Source organism: Ptychodera flava, chromosome 20, assembly GCF_041260155.1.
Source record: "Ptychodera flava strain L36383 chromosome 20, AS_Pfla_20210202, whole genome shotgun sequence".
NCBI lineage: Eukaryota > Metazoa > Hemichordata > Enteropneusta > Ptychoderidae > Ptychodera > Ptychodera flava.
Window position 1 is genome coordinate 11,774,311 of NC_091947.1, and position 26,550 is coordinate 11,800,860.

Below are 26,550 nucleotides of genomic sequence, written 5' to 3' on the forward strand. Positions count from 1 at the left end.
CTCAGTCAATGTACTAGGATTGGGGACGGTCCACCACAATATAGGCTGTCCTAGGGAGTACTATTTCCGGGACGATCCAAGATGGCGCGGAGCAGGAGTAGAAGCCGTTCTCCCAAGAGAGGTATGTTTGACTGTAATTGCCCGCAAAAATACAGTCAACCACTCATAATGTCGATAATACTACAAATAGTTTACGTTATAAAACAAAGATACCATGTTTTATTCTGTAACGTGTCCACGATACGTGCACGCTGAAGAGCATTGCTTTGTTTGTTGTTGTCGCGTAATATTAAAACGTAATACATACGTACAAAGCTGTTCGTCAAGTTCAACCCCCGCGTTGGTTTCAAATACCAGAATCTTGATAGTGTGATCATTTGTCAAATCATACCGTGTCAGTTCTCTGAGCGACAGGTGATTATTGATTTGACAAGTGTGATGACTGAACGTATCGAGTTGAGCTTGGGTAATGTGTTCACCCTATCTTGCATTGAATTCCGAATCTGAATTGCATTACAGATCGCAGCAAGGCATGATGAGTTGTACAATGCATGTAGTTGTACCGTTGATCATTGTTTGGCATCATTAGTAGCGAGACATCGCCTGGTGGCACTCTATCAAGCTATTTACATGTAAAAAGGGAAATATTGTTATCAGTTTCAGCACATTGATTTCCTCGGCATTATTCGACCAAAATTTATGAGAGCTAGGAGCTAATTAGCTAATTAGCTCCATGGTCAGAGTATTGCAACATGTATGTTCACCAGGAAGAAATAGCTAGCACTGTAGTAATACATGTATGAGAATTATAACATCTTGCAGTTTGAGTTTGATTCCCTTTGTACACAGGATGTCTTGTAGAGGTTTCTGGTGTTTTCATAATTTGAGGAACTTATTTTTGTTGTATCACATTGCTCCATGCACAGTCAGTGCAGATGGACTGCACTTTGTTACAAAGCAACAACATTAATCCTGTAAAATTTTAGTGTAGATTAGTACAAGTAACTTCTGTAATATTCTTTGTGTATAGAGAGACGTCGCTCCCGATCAACATCGAGGGAAAGAACCAGAGAGCGGAGAAGAAGGGGTAAGCAGTAGTAGTTAACCACAATACATGACACTGTAAATGCAAATCTTGTGATAAAAATAGGATTAAGTGATTTATAGAAGTCATATTTTAGGCGTTTTGGACTCTTTTTACCAAAATTAATGTGAAAATGCTTTTGCAGTAGTAAAGAAATATGATTAAAATGAATGATTTTCCAGAGAAGTAGCTAATTAGTCAAAGAAAGTTACTGCAACTGGATAGTTGTAACAAATGAATAAAAAGTTGACTATCCAAATGCGATGCTGCAGAGGAACTTTGTGAGTTATGTGTATCTAATATGCAGAAAAAATGGTGCGATCAATGTTCTACTGTAAAACTGAATGACATGTTTGTTTGCCATCAGCAGAACGTCATCGAAGCAGATCCCGGTCAAGGTCTCCTAGGAGCAGACGGAGATCCAGGTAAGCTGTGTTAATATTTAAAGCCGCACTTTTCAATCCCAGGTTCTCGCATTAGTGGAGTTCTCCTCCCAGTCAAACACATGGCCAGTAATGATGTTTGATTTCTATAATATTAATTACACAAACTGATCTCAACCTTTTGTCACATTTTGCTAATCCTTCAAACAGTTTATGCAAGCTTTGATTGACGGCCTGTTCAAATCGCCAACGGTCATTGATTCCCAACCACAAACGCTCGAATTTCCTAAAAATTTGTCTTCCAGTCGCGTTAAACTTTGAATATAACCACAGAGTTCGATCGGCAGCAACTTCACGCTGACCGCTTGGCAGTCTGTCTGTGTTTTTGCGGCCGGGGAAAACTAAAAAGTGGCATTTTCTGGAGCGTGTGCCCGCGTGTTGCCTGTTTGGTGTCCACTTACACAATGAACGCCGCCATACCTTTGCGTCCTTTTAAAGGGAGGCTCCGCCTTTAAGACAAAAATATTCACATGGAAATGCCAGCAAATTAGCATCTTGTCATGTTTACACTAGCACTCCCTGGTGGAAAGACTGTGATATTTGTTATATGTGTAAATTGTGGAAGAGTAGTTTACATTGACTTTTCACAACAAAAGGATATGCAAATTACATATCATTATGTAAATTGCATCCCTTTGACAGTTCCCAGTACAACAAAAAGTTTCATGCAGATATTGTTCGTTCGTTATTTCAATGCTTTTAAAAGGTGTTCTTACCTTGTACATGGCAATGCAGCTTTATTGCCTTTTTTGCTCACGTGTTGACACACGTGAGCATATGTCGCAGCGATGTCTGTCTGTCTGTCTGTCTGTCTGTCTGTGTGTCTGTCTGTGTGTCTGTCTGTATGTCTGTCTGTCTGTGTGCTCAATATCTCAAAAACGGCTCATCAGATCAGAATCAAATCTGGTACATAGATTCAGTTTGCAAATGGCAAGAACTCATTAGTTTTTGGTAGGTGTGGCTTGCTTACTTTTTGCTCATTTGCATAATTAATGATTTTAGAAAAAACGGATATATATTGACAACGACTGCACACAATTTGATGAGATTTGCTACAAATGTTGATCTTACCAAGATATATCAGCTGTGAAAGATATTAAGGGGTGACATAAAAGATAATGGATAATTTGCATATTTAATGAACTTTCCTAATTAGGGATATATATCTGATTTGACTTGATCAAAATTGACAAAACTTGGTATGTATATTGAAGATACTATGATTTAACATTATTGAAAGTCATTAAGCATTTTTACTTCATCAAACTCTTAATTTGCATATTTAATGAACTTTGAAATTAGGGATATTTAGTTGAATTGAGTAGACCAAAATTGATGAAACTTGCTATGAACATTGAAGATACTGTGATATAACATTGTTGAAAGTCATTAAGCATTTTCACTTCAGCCAAATACTTATTTGCATATTTAATAAACTTTCCTAATTAGATATATAAATCTGAATGGACTTTACCAAAATTGATGAAACCTGCGATGTTCATTGAAGATACTGTGATATAACATTGTTGAAAGTCATTAAGCAGTTTACTTCAGCCAATACTTATTTGCATATTTAATAAACTTTCCTAATTAGATATATAAATCTGAATGGACTTACCAAAATTGATGAAACTTGCGATGTACATTGAAGGTACTGTGATATAACATTGTTGAAAGTCATGCCAATTCCTTATTTCCACATTTAATGAACTTCACTAATTAGGGATATATATCTGAATTGATTCGACTGAAGTTGATGAATCTTGCAACATATATTGAAGATACTATAAAACAACATTATTAAAAGTCATGAAACTTTTTTACTTCAGCCAATTCCTAATTTGCATATATAATGAACTTTCCTAATTAGGGATATTTATCTGTATTTACTAGACCAAATTTGACAAAACTTGCTATGTACATTAAAGATACTATGATACAGCATTGAAAGTCATTAAGCATTTTTACTTTAGCCGATTCCGTATTTGCAAATTTAATGATTTTTCCTAATTAAGGATATTTATCTGTCTTGACTAGAACAAAGTTGACGAACTGCTTTGTACATTAAAGATACTATGATACGACATTATTGAAAGTCATTTAACATTTTTAATTCAGCCTATTCATAATTTGCATATTTAATGAGAACATTTCAGTCAATTCCTAATTTGCATATTTTAATGAACTTTCCTGATTGGGGATATATACTTTGATTTAAAATTAATCTGTGGTGAATATTTATTATGTTGATCATAACACTTTAAATGAAGTTGCAAACATGTGGCAAAGGTTCAAATTTACACATAACTGCAACATATCATTAAACACGTGAGCATTTTCAGTTCATATCTGGTAGCATTTTCAGTTCATATCTGGTTGCATAAATGTATCATGTGCAAGTATCAAAACCCTACGTACATTGTATGTTGTTATTGTTCTCTGATACCAAGCCTTTGAATTGAACATGCGTACATGTACTATGGAATACTTCTAGCTCGTGAATTCCTTGATTGCCTTGAATGCCAGGAATTTCCGGTGCTATGATGAATTACTATGTACCTTAAGCACTGGAAAATTACGGCATGATCTCATATATGTTTACAGTGTGTGTTTGACTTCTACATTGTGGTAATCAAGGGTTTAATTCAACGGGCTTTGTGAAGTAAAATAAAACTGATGAACAGACATACATGTAGTAGGGCTTAGACTGATTGCTCAAAATATCAAAGTTTAAGTCTAAGAACTCACTCTCACCAGTATTCCATGCAGAAGCGTGGGATTGGTGAACATGTTCAAGCTGAATACATGAACAAGCAGGGGCAGAAAACAATGTTCTATGGGTTTGCTTTACCAATAACCTTTATTTGCTGGGCCTGTCACCCCCCATCATGCCCAGTCATTAAAAAGCGGTATTGGGCAAAAACCCATTTGCATGTCTCATCTAGCTTATGTGTGCTCAGCTTTGAAGTTTTAGCTCATAAAAGATCCTCCTAAACATGGGCTTGGCTTGCTGTTGTGTATAGACATCACTGATTTTCTCCGTTGTGACATAGTACATGTATAGTATAATTTACTTATTAATGTCATTGAAAGATTTCAAAGGTTGAAGTTTATGGTGTTTTATTTCAGATCCAGGTCCCCACACAGATCAAGACGCAGCAGATCAAGGTGAGGTGCAAATTCTACTCCAAGGTCTTGTCTATCATATACCAAAAAAAACACAGTTGCAGCCAATTGAACACTGTAGAATTAACTGGAAAAATTATTTTGTAGTGATTCGCAGTTAATACAAAAGAACATTTACAATAGCCTTTACAAGAAATTTATCAATCGAATTGTGCATATGTGCACAGAGGCGCCCAAGTCTTCTGTTAGAGTTTCATGAAAGAGTTTTGGATAATCTTTATGACAAGCTGTGTGCAATAGAATTCGTGGTCTTATTTTCCATCAGCTGTGGTTATGTTTGATGATCACTAGTGGGGCAACACACTGCTTGTGACATTTGGTTTAAGAGACATGGTGAATTGTACACTATGTATGAAGCATAGTTTGTACACGTCCTCACAAATATTGTGAAGATGAGGTTTATCAAACTATGGTATTGTCTATCTGAATTGATACATCGGGAAAATACCTCAAAGTCGAAACTGTCTTAGTGGTCGACCCTCACAGAGCGTTCACCTCTTTATAGTGGTCACCTTGTGGCAATCCCGTTACATTTTGCGCGTTAAAGACCGGCTACAGAACAGTCACCTCTCTATGTTGTCAGTGGCCAAGTGTTATCGCTCAAATTTGGTACAAAGTCTGCTTATAATGGTCAGCATATCTGATTCCAAATGACCTCCATAAAAAATGTCCTCGAGAGCAAGCAAAATATTAGTCCATTTTGATGTCTGCTTCACGAAGTGCACGTACTATGATTTTCAAGAAGTTATTAAATTAAATTTTATCATTACTGTTATCTTTTCCTGAAATCACCACTAAGCACACCACCCACACCGAAAGCAATGCCACGCTCACCCTATGAAAAAGACCGCCTCCATATAGTCTGTAGTTCCTTATGTGACCTTTACACACAGGGTTGATTGTATTTGTAGTTTTTCCAAGACTCAAACTGAGCAAAAGGAAGTTAAACATAAAAATTAATTTGACACAAATAGATGTTCATTCTTTTATTGGTTGATTATGTAAGTCATGGATGGCTGTCATAATCTTCACTGTGATTGGTCTATAGCAGGGCATCTGTATGACTATGATATGTTTCCTATGATTGGATAGTTATGTAGGTCAATGTGACCATGTGTATACTATTTATTGGAACTGATCCATTCTTACTAACCTCATTTTCATCATTTTCAAATGATATGATCACTAGTCACACAAAAGATAGAAAGTTCAAAATAAAGAGAAATTAATTCAAAAATTACTTTCTTATAGCTGATTCTCTTCTGTGTGTGCAATTTTTTCTAAAGAGTTTCATATTGTTCAAAGTAGCGCTGATCATGACTGTAATATTGTGAGTAATGCATTCTCTGCTTGCACAGAAATTAGGACAATTCTGTCTCTTGTTTCACGTGACTGAGACGTCTATTACTGAGTTTGTGGTGTGATCCTGTTATTTATGGCTTACACAGTTTACATATGAGTATGTTGTTTAATCAGAATGTTGCTGGCAACAAAGTACCAATTTCCCCATTCCTGTAAGAATGATTCCTGAAAATCTTGTCAAAATTTGAAAAACCATGTTTTTCAATATGAAAGGGAAGGGGGTCGTCAGCATGGCACTCAAAGGTTGGTATGGGACCCATACGACCTATGTAAACACAGTAGCAAAGGTACGTTGGTGATTGATGAAAGTTAAAATATATTTGTCATATTGTAGATGAGAAAATTTAAATGTTGCAGCTATGTTGACATGGTGCATCTAGAAACGAAATACATTGTTTGTCAACAAGGAAGTCGCACAGGCACAGTTTGGTCACATTTTCCGTCGTTTGGACAACCTTCTGCCTTTCATGATTAAGTCTTCAGTGAGTCATTAGGAATAAGATCCATTTAGGTCCAGGGCTTCAGCTCAGTTTCTGTAGATGGTGATACAAACCCCTCAAAACATCAAATATCAACTAGAAACCTGTGTGATTATAACATAATCATGGCTCTTAGTCATTTTGCTATTTTAAAACTGGGTCACTGCTTATCAATTTAGAGTCTTTATTTACTTTGCCTAATTACGGTACACCAACATCGCTGTCGTGATGTACAGCAAGGATGACTGTGACCTAATTAATGGATGTAAAAGGGGTGTGTTTGTTCATCAAAATGGAACACTGTCATACACTTTACTCAAGATGATTATATTCATCAATCAGCGTGAGATAATTTCAGTTCGTGTTCACGAAATTCATCAAAAGTAAGAGATATGTTTACATTTCCGTACAACTGGATGCATCTGTCAGTTTGATCGTAAATTTAAATCTCCTATTCGAAAGATACCACAGACCATTGATGAAATAGTAGGATGATTTTTTGACTATTTTTCACTTGCTGTGTCATTAATAGAAGTCACTCTGTCAGGGACTCACACTTGACTTACCTTTAATTTGCCACAATGTAAGTTTTTACCTTCTCGTGTCTATTTATAGACAGAGAAGGTATTAGAGTTGAAAACCAGTATGCTGGTGTCAACTACTTCCGTCTGTCAATACTTCCGTCTGTCAAGATCCGTTGACGTTATGCCATTGTGATGGGTCATATCATAAACTGGTGGGGGTGTTCATGGTTCAGGTTGAGGTGCAGGAGAACGATTTTGAGCTGTGACAAAAATCAAAAGGGACTTAGTGGCATAGCCACAGTGTTAATGTAAGCCTTTCTCCAAGTTCTTAGTTGACTACGATCTATTACAGACTACTGAGCTGACGTTAGGGGTACTCACTTTGTGTTTGCTCACTCTGTGTGCGCTAGTGTTTGGTACTGAGTTGCGTGGATATCCCCTCATGGCCTCACGTGATATGGGCCTGTTGCATAATCTGCAGATGATCATATGCCTCTGAGTCTGAAAACGGTCGTTGTGTAAGCCTGTCGGCGTTTTCCTTGCATTTTTTCTCATTTAATTTTGCAAAATATCGGCGAGTACCTCAATATTTCAAGATAACTCTTTCTTCCCAATCGTTTCCTGGAGTTTCAGAGTCATATGAACGAAAATGAGTGAAAGTTTTAGACAGGAAAATCGGACGTCGGCCATGTTCAATGTTTACAGTACAATCAGAAGTTTGTGTGGAGGAAATAACTAACAAACACTGTTCATGATGCCCGCCCTCTAGAGGCAGACCTTCCTATATGAAGTACCACATTTGATGCTTGTGGAAAGCTTGACCACACAAAGGAGCATTTTTAAGTTTTAGAAAATGACAAATTGAATAAGAAGCTATTCTGAAAATGTCGAATACTGAGAAAAATGCGCAAATATTCAAAATAAACAGGTTAACTGACTGGTCAGCTATAAAAAACAATGAAAATGTTTATGATCAAAAGTTTTTGAGATGCGCACATTTTAACAAATACAGAAATTATTAACATTATAAATATATTAAAAAAGACCAAACTATTTCTTCAGGGATGGGACAGGTTGGAAATGAGGGGTGAGAGACAAAGGCACTCCTATTGCTGCATGTGGATGCAGCCACACCATTTCATTTACAGCATACTTATTCACTGTGTTGTGTTCAAGTTCCATATTGTACTGACTGTCATACAAGGATAACATAAGCAAATCAAATCAAATTAGAAAAGGATCAATGCTGTTGTGTGGATTTTGCTGAACATGGCTGATTTTAATATTTCGCCCTATATTTGGTATCCAGCAAAGGCATATTTTGATGTAAAGTCAAAATTAACACTACATTGCTGACAATATATGTTACCGTTTCTGCATGAACTTTCTTTTTTAAATTATAGAAAGTACTTCGAACAGATTAACAATTATCGTGATGTCAACCCATGATTTTACATCACAAAGACTGTAATTCTGCTAATTTTTTTATTTTTCAGTCATTTTATAAATTTTGCACTGCACAAGATGATTGAACAAATTGCAATGTTTGAATTTGTAAACTCAAAGAATAAAAATCCTTTGGTCACAGATTAATTATTTTTTGAAAAGAAATTTACTCTTAAACACTTTTAGCATATATTCTTTACACGGTCATGTATTTCAAGGAAAATATGCCTATTAAAAACAGTAATTTCTTCACTTTCAATTTCTTTGAATACTATGACAATTATCAGCCATGAAGTTTTACAAACACAAGACCAAATAAGCGTTTTTCATCATTTCCACAGGACTCTTTGGAAATCCCTTAAAAACAGTTAAAAGTGACTTAAAATGATCACTTGGTATACATTTAATTTACAGATGCCAGGTTGTGTATTTCACATGCACTCAGGTCAGTAAGGAAGTGCGTCATTACTATTTTGGACTGTTAATTCTTATTTCTGAATTATTTAACTTTTTTCCACACTGAACTATCTTTAGGTAGTTTATACTGTAGCTTAGAATTTTTTTGATTGATGTCTTTAATCATCTTTTGGGTTCTTTGGGTCCATATCTCACCTCATGCCCCTACATCATCAACTATTTACCAAAACTCCATGCCAACAACCAATTACCTGACCTGGCCACACATTAGAGAAGGTACAGCGTCATTGACGGTATTTTTTTATGTTACCAGGACACTGCGATATTGTAACCTCAAGACAATGGTAAATTTTAATACAATGACCAAATGCTTTTTGATTGAACAGTCATTGTAGATGCTTTAATCTAGTCACCCAAAGTCTGTGTAGGCAGATCTACAATCACCATTTATAACAGTAAGTTTCGGCTAGACTATGTTGGTAAAAAGAGCCATAGGCAGAGCTCATCCAAAAACAGAGGGTTGAGCCAATGCATTGTTAATGAAGTGTAATTCAAAGTAATATGTAAAAGTTTAGGGTGAACAGAAAGCCTTGAGTTTTGGGCTCTTGATACATAGTAGGTAGCACCAATTGCTAAGCTTTGTATGTGTACCTCACCGTCACTGAGATACGATGACTCCGGTTTGAAGTCAGTGAAGTCACTTAACCTGTTGAGTGCATTTTTAGACTCGGCTTAGTACATGTAATTAATATTCAATTGGAGCTTCTGTACCACGTATATTACTTGAGCAAGCCGTTAATTTTCATCACATTTCAGCCCCTTGACTTTTAGTACCATAATTTACAGTTTTTCACCAGCTCGGCTTTTTTTCTTAATGGATTGAAAAAACCCTCAATGTGCTCCAAATTACACCATAAAAATGCCCGTCTGTGCCATTTTGACAGATACATATTTTCAAGGTATTTTGCCGTCCCATGGGCAAGTTGCGCCAGTGTCAAGTCAGGCATAACCAAATACACTATCCAGGGAATCAGGAAAGGGCAGTTTGAATTCATTTTATTATCTTTCAATGTCTTATATCCTTCTGGCAAGGCTCTCTCCAAGGAATATATTGTAGTGTGAAAAGGAAAAGTCCGGGCAAGCCGATTTTCTTAGATAGTTGACTTTTGATGTCATTTTGTTGTATGTTTTTGTACAAAGTATGGAAAGGCCCACGGTGTTATTTATCGATGATGAATATCTTCATTGAGTTTGAATAAGTCTTACACTTCAGGCAGTATTCTGGGAGATCAATCGACAGTAATTTTCATACTATCAAATGTTGTAATGTCTTTCTATCTTTCTATCATAATATGAATCCAGCGATCTTTACCCCCATGTCAGTTTGTGTATCATCTGCGGTTGTAAACATGGTTTCAGTGCTGGATTGGTTGTGAACATTTCCAAAATGCAATGAGGCGTACCACAGACTGATAGAGCTGACAAACAGAAATTTCTACCCTTGTAAATAAAGTTGGCCCAGTTATTTTAATGAAACTGCCATGTATTTCCCATAAAATGAGCTCAAGGTAGCTGACTGGAGACGTACGTATTCTATCAATTTCCTTTTTAGCTAGTGTAGACATAGTCTATAGAAGCTACGTGTATTTGGATGGGTTTGTATACATGTCTGTTTCTGAGGATGTCAGTCTACTCAAATATTTTGAGAGCTGCAATCTCCATACTACAGACTTGTTGGTGTGTAGATGCATCATATTTCCATTATTTTGATATTGTTGAAAATATGCAAATTAGTTCAAAAGCCATTTTTGGTCAAAAATCTTCTTTCATAACTGCTGGTCAGACAGTTTTGATATTGGTATACAGGTCCCTTAGGATGATCTTAGTTAGGAAATACACAATTTTGTATTTTGGGGGCAATTTTTGCCGATTTTAGAAAAAACACCTTCTTCCCAAAAAGTCTTGTCTGATAACTTTTATATGATAACCTTAGCCAAATCATTGGTTCAAACTGGGAGAAACCCATAATTTGTGTATTGGGAGCCAATATTTTGATATGCTGTCTTATTTTTTCCTGTCCTGTTTATGCAACTTGCCCAGAGTACGTCAAGTAATATACACACATTAAACATTCAGCAGAATTAAGTTACAAATTTCAGGAATGGCAATATTTCCAAACAACTACCTCCAGTTATCTAAAAAGGAGATAACTAAATCTGATTCCCAACCATTAACATCTTTTGTCAACAAGTGTGTACTGGAATCTTTGGCAAATTACTGTAGTGCCAGTTACAATGGAGATCCAACAGAGTCTATAAGGTAGAATGCCCCTCAGGGACAGATATTCGGACCCTCAAACTTTAACAATGCTGTTTTAGTCTACCACTTGTTGGGGCTCATTTTGAAGCTCTTTGAGTATTATAGTATTCACCAGCTAATTTTTGTGAAATGGAGAGTTTGACCCCTTAGTATTAATTAACTACCTTGAATAATGCATTCCTTGAAACAGAAAGTTTTGCTCATACTTTCCTTATTGAAACCTTAAAGGTATGGAAATCGATCCCAGGGCTAGGAGTGGCACATGTAAAACAGTGTGTATCTTTGCGTCAAAGGCGGAATAAACTATGAGTGTATCTATTTATCCAAAAAATCTTAATCCCGACTGCTATGTTTGTACGCACATAGAGCCAGTCGACGTTGGGGACACAAAAAACAACACGAGGAACAAACAGGCAGTGGTTTTGAACAAAATCAATGTACCCGGTACTTCACCGATGTCTGTAACTCCATACATAAAAATATTCGTAGCTTGACGCACTTTGAACATAGCTCGTAACAAGGGACAATGGAAAGCTCATGGAACTACGTGTACAACTATAACAGCCACTCATGTAGTTGGTGCACAGTGAAGATTTTTCAGATCAACAACTTTGACGGATGGTGGACTGACCTTTCCTACCGCAAGCGAATTGTTATCTTACTCGATTCAGCACAAAATTTTCGTATGGACTGTTGACGCGACGTTTACAGTTGTTACGTGGTGGCAAATCCTAATCGAATAGACGACTGCTGCGTAAACAGTCGCTAAATAAACTGTGCACGCATTTACGAGCACTGGATATTTTTACCGTTTTCAATCGAAAACCGTCCGTACAAGCGTATGACGGTGACAAAAACAACACAAGGAATCTGGCGTACTTTGTTACTGAATTACTTTGACCAAAAGAAATTCATCTAAATGCCGAACGATGATCATACAGAACTCTGCAGGTTTCTGGACTAAACGACCCCGAACCGACCGGATCTCAGTCAACTGTGCCGGGCTCGACGTCTACTTTATCAGCGTCAACTCAAACTTTCACTCCAGACAACTTTACCCCACAAACTGGGAATATACTAGATTTACCTTGAAAAAAATTCAAACTGTGTCGTATTGAAAAAATCTTACCGGGCCACGGAGCAAATTAAAAACCCAACAAACCCCAACAGAAACAGTGGAATGATCATTAGTGTGCAAGGTCGCTGTTTTATATGTCAGGGTAAAAAAATTCTAGCTTTGAAATTTCTGGACGGTACAAAAGACGGGGCAGAATAAGAAAAGATTACGACCAATGTGTTACCGCCGATGGTTCATAGCGTACTGTTGATAGCAGGTAATTCGGTGTCCAGTGAGAACACGATTCCCAATATACCACGGCTGTTGATTTGAGCTGCCCCCCATCGAAAATTTTCAACACAAAGACATGATATCAATAATTTTGTGAGATTATAGGTACCCGCTGTCTTCTCGCCAAATAGCTGCGATCAAGATCATTATGATAGAAGCAATTGACCGCCGAACACCTGCTTGCTGTTCTTATACACAACGTGTAAAAATGGGTTATTCCTGCTGAGAAATACGACAGCAAATATTGCAATGTGAATTTCTTACTATCTTCCTCGCAATGCATTTTTCATCTGTGTCTATTTTATCATGGTCACTGGACCATTTCTGACGATTTTTACAAACAAAGAATCAGTTCACACTCATCGTGGGAACACACTGCAAAGACGTTCAAAAAATTTTCATCACATGAAAGATTACCGTAATCCCCGTTTCAAAGATGTAGGAATTATGGCTTGTTCATCTTGAAAATCCCGAACTGCAGCCTCTAAATACAAAATGATTTTTCTTCTGAACAATTTCCCGACAACTTTACTATCACACTCCGTTCATCACATGACGGTTGTAACCGTACATGTGCTGCCGCCAATGGAGAATCAAGACTTCAAATCAAAGGTCAAAAAGTATAGAAAAAATATCAATATCCAAGCAATGTAAAACAGGGTAATTTTGATAGGGTCAATTTATTGTATATTATAAAAAATCTCCAGGCCACTCGGAACAGCGGAAGATTATGATCTCACTCGTTTGAATACTACACTCACACGGTAGGGTAAAAATGGGAACTCAGATCGTTATATACTGCTTCCGCCAAGCGAATCCGCTTAGCTAAAGACGGTAAAATGACCGTAATTATTATTGCTAGTCTCTGTAAATTTTGCCGACTATTCGTTTGTAGTTGTCGAATTTCTTGAGTTTGTCCGAAAACTATTTCAGTGAATGACGTAAGTTTCAAGACACGTGAGTGCGAACAGCAATATCGATATCGCGATAGCAAAATCAGTCACAGACAATCGAGGAAGAATAAAAGAGTCTATTAATCTGCGAATTAAATGAATCCTAGATTACTATTAAAGTAAAAAAGGTAATGTTGTGCCCTGGTTTGGAAAGAAAAGTTGATTATGATTTCAGAAAAAAACCCCGTCAGATAATATTAGAGCAATTTAGTCAAAATCAAGCTCAAAAAACGTATAGAGAAGAACGACATCACGGCGATCTTCAGACCTTTCATCATGTTTCAGTCTGAACGGTCAACATTTGATGCTATAATCTATGGCAAGTGTCTCTTTTTGGTCAAATCCGACAGAGATGAATCAATCGCGATTTAGTTTCATCGCCCCGGCGACCCGACAGGAAATAATGCAGCTCATTGGCACCTGTATAATGATAATCGTGGCATGACGTATCCAATGGCCGTCCACTGCATGGGCCATTGACCGTGCATCGCCAGCAAACAACGGTTTTGGACATCACGCGAGCATTTTTCCGCAGTCTGTGAGCGGTGGAGTGATTTGGGAAGGCTGCATAGATCGGAATCGAGTTGATTTCGGCTAAAAACAGTAAGAAAAATAGTGTTTCGCATCGTACGCAGGGCTAGGCCACAAACTACTCCAAAAGAAATCTATCGTAAAATATCGTACTGCAGGTCAACATACACATCACCCATTCGGCCTACAGGTACACAGATCAACAAACAAACAGGGAGAGGAAATCTGCTTGAAACCATGAAGTAGTCCGTTTGTGTCTGAATTCATCTGAGGCTCGTGTTCAGTAACCGTTGATCAAGTATTTTGCTCAGTAGTAAGAATCGTTTTATTCATTGTTGACATCGTAATCGATCCGATGGACACAACAAATGTTTGATCGTTTGCACCTTTGCGCGTCCCCTCGTGATTGGCAGCTGTTTGAATGCTCTCATCTATTGTTCTTTGGACGCTTCGAACACAGCATCGAAGCAGTTTTGGCATCAAAAATCAACTTAAAATGGAAAAAAATAAGAGAATTTCGCCAACAAAGTGATGCCACAAGTATTCACAAAAAGTAATAGGTGGGAACAGTGCTTTAATTTACACCATGGTTGTTGAAAGCTCAAGATTTTCGGGAGCATTCGTTGACGCTGTTACCGTGTGCCACTCATGTTGGATTATGAATGCCAGGGAGATAGGGGGTATTTTATAGGCTCCCCCTGCCTTTAAACCATTCTCTTTCTCAATCAGAATAAAAACTAGCAGTCATTATGCAAAGTTTAGCTATACATAAACAAAGTTAATAAAATGTAATATTTAAAATGGGTCACTGCTATTCACCGTCTCTAAAGGGAAAAATAAAACTTTCAATCTTCACAGAAGCAGATCAGTGAAACCGTCAGGCTTCTGATAAGTCTGCACAAATCACTTGACCAGAAAAGTGTCCTAAAAATTGAAGTATTTCCAATTTCAAATGGGAGTATTTCTACCCAAATCATGTCAGTGCCAAAACTTACTGTTAAGGAAGATGGACGACTGTCAGCCTTGTTGTGTATAGCAATATGACTTCATTTTCACCCCGGCTCTTTATTGCATTCTTATCTGGAAAGGTGGACACTGTTATCACAAAACACAATCATAATTACATCATCTGATAGGCAGACTTTTCCACCTACCTGCACACACTAACACACACACAGAAAACAGACAACAGGAAGTTTGTTATCACTATAATATCAGCGAATTGTGGATGTGTGTGTTACATTAATATGCTTGTATCATGAGACTTACATCAGATTAATCACTTCTGATTTTAGACCAAAAAAAAAAGACGATCATAGTCTAATGAGAATAATGCCTTGAGATCTGCATGTACCGATCAATTGCAGTCTCTATCTTATTAATGTCTTCAGTGAAAAGCAGCACATACAGCCCAACTGTGCATTAGTATGACAGAAATATGTATTTGACGTATTATGTTTTCTCTTCATTTGTGGTTGCAGGTCACGCTCTCCTAGAAGGCACAGGTAGGTGACTATTAAACCTCTGTATCTTTGAAATCTACAGCCGGATTAAGAATGACTTATGTGTAAGATGATTACGAGAGCCAAGACACTCTTTTGTTAGATCAAAAAAGAAGAGGAAAAATATGAATGAAAACATCTTTTACAGTGGAAACTTAAATTAAAAGTCATCTATCTATATTGTAGTGTGGTAGTGTGGATGAATATCAAATTAGGCTGTGGTATTTTTGTAGTAACCTCAGCATATTGTACATTCGTGGCAAGTGCGTGAAATGGGCATTTGTACAGCGATTTTTGCAACCACAAAGTTCTATTGCTGTCAAAGGCAGACTGTTAATAATAAATGACAGTTCATTTGACTGAATTTTACGTACTAAAACTCTGTAAGCGTGAGCTGTCATGAGATGGAGGAAAGGTCGGCGACCTTTTGATGTAATTTCAATTTTTTAAAATGAGGAGTGATCCCTTATCTCCTCAGAAGGATCATCACACTAATGACAGTTAATGTGTCCATTGGGAAGTTGCCTGTTGTCTGTGTGTTCTGTACCCCAGGGGGGTGAGTAGCTGAGGGTACCGCATGAAGTGATGGCTGCATTGTCCAAATTTGTCTTGTAGCTCCTACTTTCAATGTAGTCTCACGTGTTAGCTCCATCAACTGTTGATGGGTAGGGGGAATTATACTCTTGAGAGTCAAAAAGTGTGAGAGGTGAGTGATAATTATTGATAATGTGACAGGACTTACCATTTATCAATGGAGGAAGTGCAATTCTGTATGGTCTGGACATCAAAGGTGAAATTATGTCAAGATTTGAAGAACGTAGGTTGTTTTCCATTAAAATGAAGCAAATCCATTCCTTACGGAATAAACTTCAATGAACTCCAGACAAATGCAATTGAGGCTGCATTTTCTGAAGGTGGTCGTACTTTACTTATTAATAATTGTAAATATGGTCATTTCCGTCGCAAGTTCTGACAATCTTCAAGACTCTAGAGGATCATGCCATTACTTGAGACGAGAGGACCCTCTGAACATACTATGTTTTATACCTCATTCAATCATCGAAGGCCATCGTTGAATTTTTGCCTCAGACTTATTTTCCTAATTCATAGACAGCTCATGTGCATGCTCTGAGCATAGTTTTGATCCAGCGAGGGCACATTGCTGTCAAATTAGCTACCCATAATTTTAAATGTGTCATCTTTGTTTGGTGAATGTTGTCAATTCACTTGTTACTCTGTGGTTCAAATTTGGATTAAAAGAAAACTTTCTGTCCATGTGTATTCTGGTAGAATTCACTCTCAGTACTTCTCGGGATTCTTCTTTGTAATGTAAATAGCACAAACTGGTGCTTTTAGATACTTCAAGTGAGTTCAGTAAAGCTGTCAAAAGAAAAAAGAAAATAATGATAAAGTGACAGTCATGGTTTCAATATCGGTAACATTGCATAAGATAAGAAAGTGAAAGTTAAGTAGTTCACAGGTGATTTGTATCAAGTACATTACCAAAAGATGACTATGTAATGGCAGGAAGTGGAGTGAGTTGAAAATGAACTAGTTCTCACAGGTGGTTTAGTTTCTATTACACCACCAAAAGATGAATATGTAACAACAGGAAGTTAGAGTGATCCCTTTCCAAAGGTGACAGCGGTAGCTGTGTTGTCTGAGTCAATGTGTCACTGAAAACTTGCAAGATGCATTCAACCTGTCATGAAGTAGATGAAAGAAGGACACCCTCTGGTGATCCGCTCTTTTAAAGATCAGTGAAATATTACTTCATAGTTGCTAGAGATCTTTTAATCTTGATTGCCATCTGTCTAGAACCAGTCTCTCCCATGTGACTAATACTAGCGGATCATGTTATCTGTCAGTCATCAACTTTGGCAACCTCCGCTCCCAGGATTCAGTCTTCATGTGTAAGAAGAGATGAAACTGTATTTCAGTGTAGTAGATCTCAGAAAATGCTTCATACAATGACCGCTAGAGGGCAGTAGACAAATCAATCAGCCATGATCTCCATTTGAACCTGGGACTTAAAAAATTACTTTGAGGGAGAACATACTTTAACCATCTGGGCCTTTGTTATTGTTGGTTTGTCTTATGAAATATGACTTTAGAATAGATTTTAATGGGTTACTGTTGTAAATATTTGAAAATATACTGTTGTTATGATTATTCTTTGTGTGTGACAGATGGAACTTTTTCAACCTATGTTACCCTATCAGTGTTCTGAATGTCGGTCTCAAAGAGACTTTATATTGCTAACTTTGAAAACTGATGTATCTGATTGATTGACAGTAGCTGTAACATTTGCTGATTTGTGTTCACTGTTTTATTTTGTACGTGAATTGCAAGTTCTTGTGCTACTCTCCAAAGCATGTTGAAACTATTTGGCTTATGCCACTTAGAGAGTCAATACATGTATGCGTAGAATGCTCTGTTATGTCTAGTCTGGACCATTATAGTGATACTTGTAAACAATAACAATGCACTTGACACATGTATAGGCTGAGTTGACAGGCCAATCAGTGTGTGACTCAACATGCTTCAGGGAGTAGAGCAAGAAACTGTTGTTGGCATAAGAAAGAAAAACAAAAATAGTGAAAAAATAATCAGACGTTATGGACAGCTAGTAATGTCCGTGTAAATTTTTAATGAAAAAACAAAACCTATGACTGTCATACAGACAGTTGTGTGCCCATAACATGAATTTAAACCTTTTCAGTGAGGACTTTCCCATTTTGATGTAGTATGACTTCATACGAGTGTTAACTGCGAGATGCTTTCATTACATTATACTAATTTAAACATACCATTTATGCCATCCACAATTCTAGGTCAAGGTCACCACATAAGTCACGCCGATCGAGATCAAGGTTAGTGTGTCCTGTTTCAGTAACTTCCATTGCAATGCTGTTCTTGATCACACCAACCCTTGATCACAGTGAAGGCATCTCACTTCACAACATCTTGCCATCTCTAGAGGGAGCCCTTCTGTATAACTGATCCAAACATTAATTGTATCATGGACCCTCGAGGGTCTATTATGCCGTTCATACACAGGCCATTGAAACGTCTCTGAAACGGTTCTGGGCCAATACTGACACAGAAAGTTATGTGTGGACACTCCGAAATGGTTCTGAAGCGTTTCAGATTTGAGACGGTTTAGTCGGCCGACCAGAGCCGTTGTAGGGATTAACTCTATCCGCAAATCGCTGTGTGGACAGACTGAGCCGCTTCAGAAGCGTTTCAAACGCCCTCACGCGACAGGTATTTGTAACATAAAACAAACAACAACCAACATACAATATTCACTTTCGCCATGGCTGCCGAACACAGTACTACATCTCGCGGTATACTGGTCCGACGAAGAGATAAGCTTGATACCAAAAACCCTATCAATTCGACCAGAAAAAATTCATTACGATTTGAAAAACGTCGAATTAATAGGAAATTAAAACTGCCGAAATAATTTAGTGGTCGAATTTAATTTGGAACGACGAGGATGAAATTTAAGCGAGACATTTTTGCCATGTTGAGACTGCTTCAAAGCATGGACTGTGAAATTTTGTGAGGTCGACAAATTTCGTAACAAAAAAAACTCAAACGCATGTTGGTGTCACATCAAAATCAAAGTGGCCGCGATTACAAACGGAACAATCTGTGAGACTGCCACCGGCCGCTCGACGGACGACACGTAAGTTGACATCGTGTGCCAGCCCTTGGAAATATATTGTAACTCCTTGACAGGCAGATGAGATAGTCTTATAGCGTTTGATGCATTGAAAGTTTGTAAAAATAATAAAAAATGACATCACCGATCATAAGAAACGTGGTGTTGAAGATAATAGTTTTTAAAAGAAGACTATGACGACCATATTTCTGTAAGTATTATCTAACTTTAGAAAACCAACATCTGAAGATTTACTTCCACCAACACTTTTGGATTTGTTCCACTCTTATTATAAGATTAGTCGAATTTCTGGAAAGTAGGTGTACATTTTCGATGTCTGTGTATCGTCTACACCGAAGTCATATCCGAAAGAGTATAATCAGTTCGCGACCGCGTAAACCTCTCTCTCCCTCTCTCTCTCCGCATTTCAATGTTTTATATTGTCGACATTTATATATCAGTCTGAAGTTTCAGGTCACTGCTCATTGCAAGTAGTTGATGTCAATTTTTCCGTATCGGGCATGGTCTCTATCGTCACTCTAATTGTTAGTGTTTTCCTGTTATATTCCATATCAAACTCAAAACACAACGTGAACAACGCTGATAATATATTGCATATTTCGTATCGAAAACCGGTAAAGTTCGTAACTGGTGACATGTCACGCCCTGGAGAAAGTTCATCACCATCGATCGAATGTCCGTGGCGCTTTTGCTTCCAAATAGACATATTGAAATGCACAGGGAACTTCGCGGTATGGCAATTATATGAAGTTTACCTTGAAGAAAGTCTGTGACTTTAAACTGGCCATACAACCAACAATAAACATGGCGGAGCAATGATACCGATATCAGAGACTTCGATTTTTTTTCATTGCGACCTCGACCGCTGGTGAGAGCGAGTCGTCTATTTTTTCCCACTGGCTATTTGGCTTTGAATTTTCAATTGCCATCTTGCGCTAAGTTAAAGCTAAAAACAAGACGGGCGTTCTCTGTAAATCAATAAGCCTTTTGAATATGAAAAAATCGGACATCTGAACCTCAACACGCAGCTTGAAAGTTGTTCTCCGAATCAGGACAGGGACATCGGCCCGGGACATCGGTGAGGCCGGATTTCACGTAGTAGCTATGGAAACCGACGGCTCTGTCTATGGTTCGTTGTAAGAAACCATGCGATGTACGCTCCCTTGGGCCGTGGAATTTCGCCGTATCGCCTCTACAGACTACACCGTCTATTACCTAACCATGCTATTAAACAATCACACGATAGTTCAGTAACATATATCTTCATTAATCTACCGATCATCCACCGTCGAACACTTCGAAAACAATGGTCGCGGTCACGGATTCAAGGACGTTCACAAGAAGAAATTATCAATAAGTGGCGCGCAGAATTATTTTTACTGGTTTTGAGAACTTCTAAAATAACTTGTAATCTGTATATCTTCACACATCGAACCGATATTGTATACCTATCACCGTCGAGAACCGATATTGTATACCTATCACCGTCGAAGTTTATGTCTTTCACTGTAGAGTTCTTTTATCCAAAACACATATCAGAAGAGTCCCACAGAGCAGTCAAATGAAAGGATAATTGCTTCAAGCGAATGAAATTGCACGAAAGAATGAAAATCAACAGCACACCATGGACGTGATTTAAAACAATAGAGCTTGTGAATAGGACTATTTGAGTAAAAAGTGCCGTTTTTCTCGCAATTTTAGCAACTGTAACGACCCTTTATTCTTTAATACCTTTCCATAATTGAATTAAACTAGGTTTAGGGCTTATACACACAGTGTACACTGATGTACAGAACTTTAAAAAGTATTCTGCTGGTAACGAACAGGGGTTTACACTCTAATGGGCGCAGTAAAACAATGGTCACGTCCATAGATTCAAGGACGTTCACGGGAGACACAATGGCAATAGTGCAGTGTCGTAAAATTGCTTAGACTAGTTTTAAGAACAGTACAATATCTGGTCATCGGTGTACCGCTACCTGTGAATCGAAACGACAAGTGTAGACCTATAGCTTCGAAATTTTATGGGAGAGACACCACGACACCGACAGTAGCATAACAAACTATTCCCAATTGTTCGTCGTGTTTAATACAGACATCTCTGTAGGTGATTCTGGTTTCTCTTGAATCAAAAGTCCGACATTGACAAAATTGACATAAAATAAGTCCGAAAAGTTATGTTTTATTCAACTAACTGATTCATCTCCTTTGATATCCCCTATTAGCTACATGTAAACAGTCCGGAAAGACTGACATCGATGTCTCCCGGGCCCCCATTTCTTCACCGTTTTGCAAAACATCTCATCAGCCGGACGCATGGGCAATATCTTTGTACGTTGGTCAAAACTAATGACAGTATAGGTCAGGATGTAACATCGGTCAAAGTAATATTGAATATGGAAGACGAAAATGCTTTCATTGATTGACAAAAATGAGAGGGAACGAGTCAGTAAATATCGAACCATAAAGGGGAGAGATCGAGACTGCCATCCCCCATGATTAATCAACTGGGAACAAAATATATATTTCGATCAACAGACTTACACAACCAGAGACAGCATTTTATTCAGCTGTAAAATAAGTCACCGCCTTTCCTATAATAACACCCCGTTTGCGTTTCGATCTACTCTGCTCTGTCTCCAATCGGTATGGCCGTCCGGGTTTCGCCTGCCGTACTGACTGATACATGGTTATTTCTTCACATATTTTTTCATCGTTTGGCATAAAATACAGCATCTCTTTGGTGCACAAGGCAAATCAACGTTTAGAAGGAAAGTCACAGGAGGTTAGGATATTATATACCGTAGGTGAAATTAGAATGGAATGTTGAAGATGAAAAGACTTTTATCAGTCGACAAAAATTGCCATAAACCGAGAATTGAGATTGTCTATATGATTTATTAATTGGGAACAAAAATATTCGATTGAGTCATTAAGTTGTGTTTGATTCGTTTTAAAATGTGTTCCTACATTCTTATCCGATTGTTTGTGTTAATAAAAATGTTTGTTTCGCCTCGGATATTTGTAGGGAAGTTTGGATTAGTGTGGACGGTAATGTTTTGTTTGTGTGAGGAAAGCTTATGGCGAGGCGAAACAAACATTTTTATTAACACAAACAATCGGATAAGAATGTAGGAACACAATTTAGAAACGAATAAAACACAAACTCGACACAAAAACATTTTGGATAGTTCGGTGGGGAGCCTCTTTCACATTCTTTACAGCCAGTACGACGTCGTTCGTTTCAGCCATCTTGTTATGCAGTATGCTTGGCCATACACACCTTTTGAACTCGAGAGGGCGCATTAAGACGTCTTAAATATCAAAACAATGGCTTAATTTGTGAGTATGGACACGAGCGGACCAAAACTATTAATCCCCTGTGTTTACAAATCACAAATAAAGTCGCTGAACGTTTCAATTTTTGCCTGTATGAACGAGGTCTATGATTGTATTCACACCGGTGTTCAAGTCAACAGATCAACTTTTGTCATAAATCATGAATTATCTGAAGCAGAGTCACATGAAGTGGAGTGGAAAATCAGGAGATTGTTGTCTGTTGAATGGAGTAATAATATTATAGAATTTCAGAAAACTATGGAATTACTGTATTACATTGAGTGAGACAGCTCTTTTGGATTACACAGACGTAGTTCAGTGGTTACACCATCATTTCATAGTATACAGAATAGTTGATTGATTGATATATGGTGGCTGTCAACCACATGTGTACACCTAAAACTCTGTGTGTGTGTGTCTGTGTCTGTGTCTGTGTCTGTGCGTGCATGTGTGTGTATATCAGAATCGCTTGCTTGCTACATCTCTGCAATCCCAATTATGCATAGCTGTTCTCAGTTTTGTTGATCACAATTAGGTATGCTAAAAATATTTGTAATTTCTTTCTCAATTAAGATTGTCACCTTTTTCATGGTTGTTGGTTTTTAAAAAGTCACAACATGAATCAAAAAGATAAGATGAACATTTTCACTGTCAGTAATTTGCCTGATGCTTTTATTTCATGTTGTACAGGTCACCAAAGCACAAGGCTGGAACGTCGTCAGGGTCAGAGCAATTCCGCATCTCTGGTGAGTTTCTTTGCTTTACAACTTGTGAACAGTTCACACCTTCTTAAACATGCATGCTGAGGTTACTTTACATGGGGATATAATCCTGTATGGAGTGCTCAGTTACTCCTGCATTTGCATGGCGGGAAGTAGAACTGTGCACTTTTATGATAGCAGAAATGAGTGTTTCTGGTTTTCAGGCCACAAAGTGTGATTTCAGACTTTGCCGAGAAGCATTTTGAATAGGCGCCTTTAAAGGTTGGCAAAAGGATGCTATGACTTTGTTGTCTTCAGCAATGATTTGGCATGTACAATCCAATCGTGGCTGACCATGATGATGGTCATTCAGTCTTGGATTTCGTATTTGACTGGTGGTCATTTGGAAATGTCGCAGTGTTTTTGCTAAGGTTGGGGAATATTGGTAAATGATTTGGGAACCCTGGTAACATTTCTGCCGTCCCTGAACCTGATTGCATTAAAAAACCAAGGGGAACCCCGGTAAAATGATTGGGGGAACCCCGGTAACATTTACCTGCTTAGTACCACCCTTAGCAAAATACTGTGTCAGAACATAGACCTGGTTTTTCTCCTGGGTCTATGGTCAGAACTTAATTTCAAAACTTCAAGAACCAAATGTTGCTGATGTGTGCACATCATGATGTTCAATATGATCGGCAACTTGCCATTTGTGTTTCACTGTTTCATGTCAAAAGCAGATACATTTAGATGTGTGCTCATAGATACACATAGCACTACATCTGAAGGTGCCACATGGCCTATACACCAAGCATGTCACAGTTTGAAAAGTCACAGTCTTCGTAAATTCATTTTAAGTCTATCTGCACGACCAATGTCACTGATAATGGCTTCTTTTCGTTTACAGATCAAGATTTGTCCGGTAAAAGCGAAGAGGAAATTGAGATGATGAAAATGATGGGATTCGGTGGTTTCGATTCAACCAAGGTACAAAATTAAAATTTTTTGAGAGATCATACATAATTCTCATGGTTTCTTCTCCAGATATCAAAATGAACCTCTGGTGATTGTCAAATAAGTGCATTCCTGTGGTAATACTGTTGTTTTCTCAGTCAATCTGTGTAGTCAGTCACTCCCAGCTGTGGCTGTGATTTTAAAGGTCTGGTGAAATGGTCCTGTTCTTGAGACTGAATATCTTCCAGGGGGGCAATACTATTACACTCCCAACAGAATTGCAACCTAAAAGTATGCGCGAGTGTTATTTTTTTTTATTTTTCTATGCACGGCTTTCATCAGGTCATTTTGCGACACCCAGGTCACGCCCTCAGCGGGAGTCAAGGTTGGCCGTCTGTGACGTCACAGGTGTGTTCATTTACATCGAATAGCGGTCCCACGCCGCCTTATCTCTGCCCAAGGTATCCGCTAACAAAACACTGCACCTGATCGCCACGTTCGCCAATGCGAATCGAAATCCGAAGTGGCGAAAAAAAAATGATCCTAATTTGCCACAGTGGCGAAACTGATTTTTGTTCAAAAGATATGGCAAAATAAAGAAAAAACGTGGCTGTTTGTAGTCTTTTGTTGATCTGCGCTTCTCTCTCGGCGATTCGCAAAACTGTATCTACTTCCGTATTGCGTCACAATCTTTCGTCGTACGTATTTGCAATCGAGCCAAGTCTCGCGAGAGATTTGACGTTTATGTAGTCTAGTAGTCCACAGCATGCATAAATGGCTCTCGCGAGAATTGAAACTTCGACGCACGCAATCGAGCCCTCGCGACAAATTTGACGTCACTTTGTCTACTGTACTGCAGGCATAAGAACGCCCGCTCACGAGAATTGAAACTTTTGCTAGGGCCTACATAGCAGACATACGAATTTTAATCGAGGCCACAAGGTTCGATGTTGCAGTTGATTTGCATTGCGGATTGCAGTCTGGCTGTTCCGTGTTGTGCATTTTAATCCATGTTGCGGTCGATTTGCATCGCGGTTCTCTTAATACCTATTGTTCTTCATTTTAATGGCCTCCATGCGCACAGTCTAGAGCTGCAGAGGGACTGTGCTCCATGATTTGTACCGGGTATTTGTGTCGCGATCTCTACGTTCCGTGTTGTTTGTTCGTTTTATTGGCAGTCACAACGTTCAGTGTTGGTGTTCATGCAGTTGATTTGCATCGCGGTCCCAATTGTGTAGCATGTAGCGAGGCAGGCTAGGGACCGTGGCCAGTATCGTACGAACCAGAAGAGACAAGCACATTGGTTCAAACACTCAACATTTGACGGGAACTCGAAAAAGTTTACAGTTGAGCCGTTACGTTCTTGCCGCTGTCACAGCCACTAAAATAACAACGTCTTCCCATAGTGAAATTGAAGGAGGACACTGTCCTGATCATGTAAGCGGAAAACCTAGAAGTTACCCCCGTGGGGAGCTTACGGAGGTGTGAAATACCTTACTTCCCGTTATGAGATACGGCGTCGGGCAAACTTCGGAAAGCCGAAAAAAGTCGACTGGAGAGGCTCGGCGGACACGCCCACATCGCATTTTTCTTTTGCCATATTTCATAATCACGCGCGCTAAACGAAAAAAGAAATGAATGTGACTGTTTTATAGACCATCAACTGTATTTCTGTGATTTTGCAACATGGGCATTTCACCCGACCTTTAACATTGCTACCAGATATTGCTTTGTTTACAACAAACTTCATATCTTAGCTATCCAAATCAAGAAAACCTACTTCTTTGGGAATTTTTCAAGATAAGTTCTTGCGATGGAGTCCAAATCATGACCATCATTCACTTTTCAACAGTGTATGAGAATGTGCTCTAAGGTTTAACACTGGTTGGGAGTGAAGCAACATAATGTGGTAGGGACTGATCCGTCCTCTCACTAAATATCTCTCTGGTGATGCGTACATGGCTAGTTTAGCAAATCTCAATGATGCGATGCAGTGCCATAGAGTTTCTTTATCTTTGATTATTGCCATGTTTGTGTGTGTCATCTCTCTGATAGGGTAAGCATGTGCCTGGATCCAACAATGCCTATGCTGTCAACATCAATAGAAAGAGAAAATACAGGTAAGGGGAAAAAAATCGTGGTTCCAAATTTGATATGTGCTTACTGATTAAAGCCACAATAGCTGTGAATGTGTAATAAACCGAGCACAGAATATCCTCAGTTTTCCAGAATTTTCTTTGAATAAGACCCATTAAAGACTGAAAAAGTGTA

General features: G+C 38.3%; 1 protein-coding gene across 2 annotated transcripts; it reads left to right on the forward strand.

The window, feature by feature from the left end:
- Nucleotides 1–26,399, forward strand: LOC139120045 (U4/U6.U5 small nuclear ribonucleoprotein 27 kDa protein-like; the record flags this gene model as incomplete). Of its 2 annotated transcripts, none has more annotated exon segments than XM_070684067.1 (9): nucleotides 1–121; nucleotides 1,031–1,087; nucleotides 1,452–1,509; nucleotides 4,657–4,695; nucleotides 15,574–15,597; nucleotides 18,429–18,467; nucleotides 23,315–23,370; nucleotides 24,233–24,312; nucleotides 26,335–26,399. In XM_070684067.1, coding segments are annotated over 9 exon segments (458 nt in total), but the record flags the coding sequence as incomplete, so codon positions are not given.
- Nucleotides 26,400–26,550: the final 151 nt, after the last annotated feature.